This window comes from Limulus polyphemus, unplaced genomic scaffold (genome assembly GCF_000517525.1).
Source record: "Limulus polyphemus unplaced genomic scaffold, Limulus_polyphemus-2.1.2 Scaffold824, whole genome shotgun sequence".
In the NCBI taxonomy this organism is placed as follows: domain Eukaryota; kingdom Metazoa; phylum Arthropoda; class Merostomata; order Xiphosura; family Limulidae; genus Limulus; species Limulus polyphemus.
In genome coordinates, this window is record NW_013666434.1 from 256,539 (window position 1) to 265,630 (window position 9,092).

The 9,092-nt window shown below is 32.8% G+C and overlaps 1 protein-coding gene across 3 annotated transcripts in view; it reads left to right on the forward strand.

Moving 5' to 3' along the window:
- The first annotated feature begins 1,115 nt into the window (after positions 1 to 1,115).
- LOC106460731 (protein kinase C-binding protein NELL2-like) overlaps positions 1,116 to 9,092 on the forward strand; it is a 92,719-nt gene continuing 84,742 nt past the window's right edge. Inside the window, exon 1 of one of the 3 annotated variants that reach the window (XM_022387507.1) lies at positions 1,116 to 2,182. In XM_022387507.1, the coding sequence (XP_022243215.1) occupies positions 2,059 to 2,182 (124 nt within the window). In that variant the 5' untranslated portion in view covers positions 1,116 to 2,058. The remainder of the gene's footprint in view (positions 2,183 to 9,092) is intronic. The other 2 variants (XM_022387505.1, XM_022387506.1) reach the window with 2 other exon arrangements.

Here is a 9,092-nt window from a genome sequence, read left to right on the forward strand (position 1 = left end):
ACACAGTAAGAAAATGGTATTTCAATTTGCATTGGTTTTGAGTAAATACTTCTAGCCCATTTTTGTATTGTTAAATTTGCAGTGTTTTTTGAGTAAATACTTCTAGCTCATTTTTGTATTGTTAAATTTGCATTGTTTTTTGAGTAAATACTTCTAGCCCATTTTTGTATTGTTAAATTTGCATTGTTTTTGAGTAAATACTTCTAGCCCATTTTTGTATTGTTAAATTTGCATTGTTTTTGAGTAAATACTTCTAGCCCATTTTTGTATTGTTAAATTTGCATTGTTTTTGAGTAAAGCCCATTTTCGTATTGTTAAATTTGCATTGTTTTTGAGTAAATACTTCTAGCCCATTTTCGTATTGCTACAGTAAAAATTCTTTTTATCTATTGCTACCTATATTCTACAATAATAGTTGTACAAAATTTTAAAGGTCACTTTATGTATTGTGCTTGTTTGCGTAAAACGTATACTTACGTAACTTTAACCAATGTCAAGCACTATCAGCGCCACGATTGATTTCTGCCAACTTTGTATGAAATTCACGTCTTAACCCACAATTAAAAAGATAGTTCCTGGACACTTTTCAACTCTTTTTTTTATTGCTTTTGTTGACTCATCTTTGTTTTACTATTCAAAGAATGGATAACGCACAAGCACAAAAAACGGAATTAATATTATTCGCCTTTTGTTGTTATTTCACTGCATTACACAACGTTATTCGAACAAGTCAACATTCATAAAGTTCTAACCAATCTAACATACTCAGACCATTTAACCAAAATAGTAAAAAAAAAGTAAAATATTTTTTACATTTACACCTAATACTTAATTACATAAATAAGAAAAAAATGCGATGTTAAAAAAGTTCTATTACATGATTTTATATGTGTTTTAGGATGTAAAAATGAATTTAAATTGAAAATATACATCTCTGAGGGGTAAAATGATTGTTTAAAACAGATTACAACATGAAAATGGCGTTTATATAAAACAAATCATTCATGCATGTAAAAGAAATCACGATTAGTAAAAGACTTATGGTTAAGTAAAACGAGATAAATCACCCTAAATTAGTGCATTAAGTCATGCTGCAAAAGTAGAGCATGAAATTTTCTTTTAACCGACAAGTTGCAGCTTCATTATACTTGATGCAACGTCATAAAAGCAAAGCAGTTAGGTCACATTTCTGTTTTTGTTTTCGCCGCATTGCAGCAACCATTTTTTGTGCTATGATTTCCTCAGCTCCGCACAAAGTAGCAACAACGAAAAATCTAGTCCAAAATGGCTGAGCTCTTTACAAGCATACCTTTGATGCACTGTAAAATAGAGGCAACGTTTGAGTTCTAGACTGAATAAACTGGGGAATATATATATATATATATACATATCTAAAAGTGTCATGTAGTATATACGATTAACTATGTAAGTATCGCCTTAACGATCGATAACCCCTAGCGGGAGACAGTAGTCGGGCCCTCACCGACTATGGCGCGTGTCCGCTGTCTACCCGTGCTATGCATGCTATACGCTATTAACCTGACCTGACTATACTCGCTTCAGCGTCTATCAGAATCAGGCTGATGAGGGAGGCGCTGCTGACGAGTCGTAGAGTGAACCACTCAGAAGGAAGAGTACGCGCAAGTACAACTGCCTGTAAAAATGTCTCTGGTTACAGGAGAGAAGATATATTCTCCAGCCTTGTTGGGTACTAAGTAATTTACTATAGTTCTCTCATCGATATGCAAGGAATCGCCGTCTTTTTCGTTTGAATCTTCCCCGACGTATCTAATGGGATAGGTGGAAGCTGCCGAGCGTCGATCAGTTCTTGTTTGTAGAGACTTAGTGATGAAAAGCTGGCGGAAACGGAGCTGTCGTCAAATGGTGTCAACTGGTTAGATAGCACAGCCTAACTCTCTATGATATGCGATGGTTTGCTTGTGTGGTTTTGACGCAAGCGATAAACCTGGACAAATCCGATGGTCGACCTCAAAACCCAATGTTTGTGGGATGTAAGACAGTTTGGCACTCTTCCGACGTTCTAGTCTGCACACTCACATGAACCTGGGATTAAAAGATCTCTCTTCAAGCTCCCTGCGGCCTTCGCCTCTTCGATGTCGCTTAACGATGTTTACTCTTCTATATACAATCATCACAGCGGAGCTGATCGTTTACAAGTTAGGTAAGATCGTCTGTTTCTTCGTAACTCACCAGTTACGGTAACTTCAATTCATACTTATTTAATAGCTTCTCTATTGTTTCTTATGTTAATTTTAGGTCATGTCTTTAAAAAAAAAGCCTCGATGACGTAAGAAAATCTAGGAGTGGTTATACTACGTATTTTAGCCGAAGTGAGATGCGGGTTTTAAAAAAACAAACAAAAAACTTGCTCAAGAATTTGAATTGAATCAATTAGCTAGCTCATTATGTACAGATTAGTCCACCAGGGATTGTTTAAACAATGATATTCATTGTGTACAGATTAGTCCACCAAGGATTGTTTAAACAATGATATTTGAGCTTGAACAATCACGAACGTTAATAACTTTATATTTTCGACGAACTTGCAGTATGATGAGCACAAACTTCAATTGATACGTATATAATTTTATATATATCAACTCGAAATCCCTAATATAGCCACCAGTAACACCTTGCGTTGAAAATACGAAACACATTTATTTTTGATATAACTAGAAATTTCGAATTTAAAAAAATAAAGACAAAGAAAAATTTTGGTTATATTTTCCGCCATAACGTGAATTTGAACAGTCGTGTGAAGCAAGGAGAAGCATAAATGCTTATTCCTATAGTTATGCCATATTACTTTAACTCTCATAGATGCTTATTACTTTAGCTATGCCATAATGCTTTAACTCTTATAGATGCTTATTACTTTAGCTATGCCATAATGCTTTAACTCTTATAGATGCTTATTACTTTAGCTATGCCATAATGCTTTAACTCTCATAGATGCTTATTACTTTAGCTATGCCATATTGTTTTAACTCTCATAGATGTTTATTACTTTAGCTATGCCATAATGCTTTAACTCTCATAGATGCTTATTACTTTAGCTATGCCATAATGCTTTAACTCTCATAGATGCTTATTACTTTAGCTATGCCATAATGCTTTAACTCTCATAGATGCTTATTACTTTAGCTATGCCATATTGTTTTAACTCTCATAAATGTTTATTACTTTAGCTATGCCATATTGTTTTAACTCTCATAGATGTTTATTACTTTAGTTATGCCATACTGCTTTAACTCTCAGAGATGATGCAGCTGATGTATTATAAATAATTGTTAGTTTTTATTAAATGTGAAAAAATATATCCCGAATACTCGTTAGAAATATTTGTTTTAGAAGCTGCAACGAGCTCGAGCCGTTTGTCCTTCTAGTGATAGCATGTTTAGCTAGTAGAACAGTCGTCATAAATATTTAGAACGATTCAAGCGTCATCATTTTTCAAACCAGAAAAAAAACACTACCATTATTTTTGGCGACTAGACGTCATTCGATATTAAAAGCACAGTATTTCTAGAACAAAGCGTTAAAACATCTGCCACAAATGTTAATCTAACACTTTTAGAACACGTACATTGTTTGGCTCAATCTGAATCTATTATCATCGATGTTGGTTATATTATCTTTAGTTCTGTAGTCATTCTCCAACTACTCTTATGCCAGTATTGGGGTAATTTTATTATTATTATTATTATTTGTATAAAATATAATCAATTGGTTTTTCTGTTATTGGTAAAGATTAAAAACAGTTCACGATTCTGAATTGGGATAAGTAATTATTTCTATAACCAGCAAAGAGTAGTGGTGTTTCTAAGAGTTTTTATTGGGAGCTAGAAGAGACAAAGAGTTAGTCTGGAGGTAGGAGGAAGTCAAGGGTCAATAAATACAAAGCAAATGGACATTTTGTCTTTAAGTAGTGTCTGTTTATTCGTTTCAATTAGATAAAAATAAACTTACCTCATACTCTCTTAGCACGTGACGGTCTGATGCTGTTTGAAACTACCCTTAAAACCACCCCCGCCCATCCAAAAACAAAATAATCCTGCCATATCGGTGGGAGTCACAATGTAGGGGGGAAAATTTTAAAATCTTAAAATACTCAATATTAATATCTCAGATAAAGGAGGTCTGTTACTTTTCATGCCACCACGGTGGACACGCCCCTGGTATAGACAACATGCAGAACACAACGCTGTATTGGAGCCTTCTAACTGATTTTTATTTTTATATATTTTTTAATCTAGTAGAGAATAAAAACAGTACACGGTGTTTTATTGGGATCCTGGGAATGAAAGAAATGCGTGATGCTGTATTTGGAATCTATAACCGATATATTTATTTATTTATTTGCTGCTGTTATAGAATGAAATAAGTACATGATGCTGTATTGGGAATCTATAACCGATATATTTATTTATTTATTTGCTGCTGTTATAGAATGAAATAAGTAATATATCGGTTATAGATTCCCAATACAGCATCATGCTATTTATTTTTTGCTACTGTTATAGAATGAAATAAGTACATGATGCTGTATTGGGATCGTATAACTGAATTCTGCTATTAATAAACCAAAATCAGTACACGTTGCGGTATGGTACTTGTTAGTATAATTTACAGTAGAAACTTACTTCGCTAACGATCACTTCTTCAGTTACACAAACTTATCCAGATGCAAACAATGACGTCACTCTCTTTATCGAGTTCTTCATTATATTAAGTTGTCGTCAAATAATGTCAATGTCCATTTGCAAAAATGAATGCCAAAACCTTGGAGCATGTTGTTAGCTGACCAAGATGAAAAACACATGGTAACAACCATCTGTATGTGTAGCAAGAATCAGGCAAAAGCCTAGTATATTCTTTAAAAGACATCTCGCAGACTAAATTGTGTTAAACGTAACAAACCAAGACAGTGTAATTAGTAATTGCATGTTTTACTTACTATCCAAACTTGCATTAATTGATCGTAATCTGTGTTGGTGCCAATTACATTTCGAACACATCTAAGTCCTGGTAATTATAAATATAATAATAGTTTGTTTGTTTTTCTAGATATAAAGAACAACTCTCGATTATTTCTATCATATGTTTTCAGGCTTTATTAGGATTATATAAAGTGCTTACATACATTTTCTCGGGGGAAAAAAAAGGAAAGCGCAGAAATCTGATAACCTAACACGCTAGTGAAAGTTCTCGTGTCTGACATTAACATTGTGCAAACACGTTTCTTTGTTTTTATTTTGAATAGATATTTCAGTAGAAATGTAAATCGGGCTTTAGTCGCACAAAGATCATTAATCGTTATAAAGTCCTTGAAAATTAACCTTTTCGTGTTATGGCAGACAGAGAACAATGAAGTTGTGCTCAAGAAAAGCATCACGTTTCTATTGTCTCTGCGGCAATCAGCCAGACACCACGATCGATGAGCAACTTGAACCTAAGCAGAAGCCAATGAAATTGTGCAAGCAGCATATTCAAACTGTCGTAGGGTAAAACTGTTGAAACAGATACATTTCAAGGTCTAGAAGTTTTTAACCCTGTCCAACACAATTCCAGAGAGTTATTGTGTCCAGCGTTAAAGGAAAAACAAGGTAGAAACTGCAGCAGTAATGAACCAATTACATGCGTTTTTAATGACGAAATTGTTGGCAATCAAAATCTTTTGTTTTCCTTTCGAACAATTATAATAGAAAAAGCAAGATGTCGCTATTATCCGCAGTGAAGATTTAAATCGAAGTTTCTTCGTTTGTGTATTTCCCTATTTTTAGTAGGCGTAGACAAGTAATTGTAGGTCAGGCTACGCTGCAATACACTCCTGTATTCCAGGAAAAACCAAAATGTCGAATCATAGAATGAATTTACAACTTTCATTTTATGAAGTAAAAACCTCTATGTTTTTTTTTTATAATTATGGCCAGAACTTTCCATCATGCATTAAAAAACAATTGTATTTCAAACACTGTATCTTATGTGTAACCACAGGTGATTAAAGCAAACAATTATATTCGGGAATGTGTAGTTTTGCTTAACTTGAACCTCTTCTAAAGTTATTTTACTCTTGACTTTAAATGGGAAATACGCGCGTCTTAAAAATAAATGGAAATCGTGATATAGAACAAAAAAAAATGCCACTGAAAAATTGAAAAGACAATTTTGATCTAAAATTTAATAAGTATGTTTGAGAACATCTTCTTAACACTGGCCTACAATAGGCACGTCATATCGTAATTACACAACTTAACGTTGCTTTGAGGCATACCGACGAGCATACAGCTTAAATTCAAGTCTTTTAGTATTTGTGATACTATTTTAGACCTAAAGTTAACGTTAAAAGAGTTTTTACTTGTAACTGTTCGAACGCTACACAATAGGTTATCTGTTCTGTGCCCATTGCAGGGATCGAAATTCAATTTTTAGTATCATAAGCCTTCAAGCTTACCGCTGAGCCACCGTGAGATATGTGAAAAGGTTTTTTTTTAGTATGAATAGAATTATAAGTGAATATGTCTTATTCTGTACGCTTATCTTTTTAATTAGAGATAATTCTTCTCAATATACTCTTAACACAGTAATCTCAATTTTAATTACGAATTTTCAAAAGTTTCTGTATCTATTTTAAAGATCAGTTGAAGTTAATATTTTCATTATTTGTAGCTTTCATCATTTTTAAAAATAGAGAAAATTGGAAGGCATAACACAATATCAAAGATACTAAAGTATTTTAAGGTCAAAAACAATCTTATGAACAATTTTTATCAGATTAAATATATATTGTGATGACGGAAGAAAGCTTCAACCTCTGAATGCATTATATTCATTTTGTACTTAGCACACACTGTAATTGAAGGGTTAAAAATGAAATTTTCGTTTAGGCTTTGATAGATAACATTTAATTCAGACAAAAAGTAAGAGTTTTTTATTATTATATTAACAAGTATAGAAAAAATATTTAAAACTCTTTCACGTTTAAAATGTACATTATTGGATTCGCTTGCTAGTTCTAAGCCTTTATTATAATCGTTTATAATCCAAATTAGGCTCTTACGTTAAAATAATATTTTCCAACTTACTCCAATGCTTTTAAATAAACGCTGGACTTTATTTCAAAATGAAAAATAAAATTAGCTTTTTCCAGTAACTGTTTATGCGACTAAAATTGCAAAGGTATTTCAAAATTATTTTAACCTTGCGGTTTGGAAACCCAAATGTACTTTTCGCAAGTAATTGGTCAATCTTTTTTTTTTTTTTTGTAATGTTTCATGTTTCCACGAGATTTATAGTTTAATAAAATTATTAGTCTCGTGCCAAAGAGGGTGTAGGCTCATAAAGCCATTTTATATAGTTGCTGCTAATAATTAATTTTCTAGGAAAGAGCATTAAACTAAGGTAATGTCTCTATTATGACTTTCTTATACCGAATATTCTGCTTGGATAGTTTATCTGACACGATAAAAACCAATATTTCTAATGGTTCTGTAACCTTATATCACACTTCCATTTCGTGTTTTAACTCTTTATGGTTCGAGATAAAACAAAATATAACTAGAAAGGCTTAAGCACTACATTTATTAAACTTTATTTCAAACCTGATATTTCTGGTTAAAATACAAGATACTGTAAACTTATTTTATTGTTTCTTCAACATTTCTTGAATGATCGAAACATTCTTTCGCTGATTCAACCAATTTGAACTTCTTTTTAGAAAATATTTAAAACTCTAACGTCATAGGACCCGTAAAGGTAATGTGTAATGTAAATTCGTTGTTAAAGGGTAAATCAAAATTATAAAATTTAATTTTGTCGTGTAAAAATCTAGGAATTATGAAACTGTGTTTTTCAACCATAGAAGAACATGTAATGACATTAAGCTTTTTGCATGTACGTTAAATCCTACAGCGTGAGAGAATAGTTATACCCTTTGCTTTGTATTTTTGTTTCTAAAGACATTGTGTTGGTTCAGTTCTGTTTACTGCATGCTTGAAATGCTCCACTTGACTTCCAGCTGGTAGACAGTCCCTGTTCTGTGCAGTCAACTGCTGTTTGTTGGAAATATAATACAGGTGGCGCACATGGGTGAATAGTCTACTTGTCAATGCATTGGAATGTTTGTTTGCTCATCCTGCTATTGGCTGACATTAAAAGCAAACAAATACCATTCTTTTTAGTGCTATACACATTATAAGGACAAATTGGAAGCATTTTGTGTCACTGAACACATACTTTCACTGTTTTAGGCCTAAAAGCGTTTTCTCAGTTTTTCAAAGGATCCAGCCATCAAAGATCTAAAGTGTTTTTCTTTATGTGGTAAATAAAATTAGTAAAGAAAGTGCTGTGCTTTTTTACCACGTAGAATTGGTTTACTTACTGAGTATACGTATTGTTACTTCTTAATGGTTAGAAAATTAAAGTTTCGTCTCAGCAAAAAAATCTGATTATATAACTGTTAACACAAGTTAAATTTCGAACTTCAACAAATAAATAATGATTGACATGGATCATTCGAAATGAAATTGAGTTTCAAAATATGGCTATACTAATTATTGTTTTAAAAACGCAATATTGAAATTCATGACCTACATGAAAAATAGCTGACACTGTTCAGAGCTAGAAGGAGGTAAATAAATACCTCACTGTTCAGAGCTGGAAAGAGATAAATAAATACCTCACTGTTCAGAGCTGAAAGGAGGTAAATAAATACCTCACTGTTCAGAGCTGAAAGGAGGTAAATAAATACCTCACTGTTCAGAACTGGAAGGAGGTAAATAAATACCTCACTGTTCAGAGCTGAAAGGAGGTAAATAAATACCTCACTGTTCAGAGCTGGAATGAGGTAAATAAATACCTCACTGTTCAGAGCTGGAAGAAGGTAAATAAATACCTCACTGTTCAGAGCTAGAAGGAAGTAAATAAATACCTCACTGTTCAGAGCTAGAAAGAGATAAATAAATACCTCACTGTTCAGAGCTGGAAGGAGGTAAATAAATACCTCACTGTTCAGAGCTGGAACGAGGTAAATAAATACCTCACTGTTCAGAGCTGGAACGAGGTAAATAAAT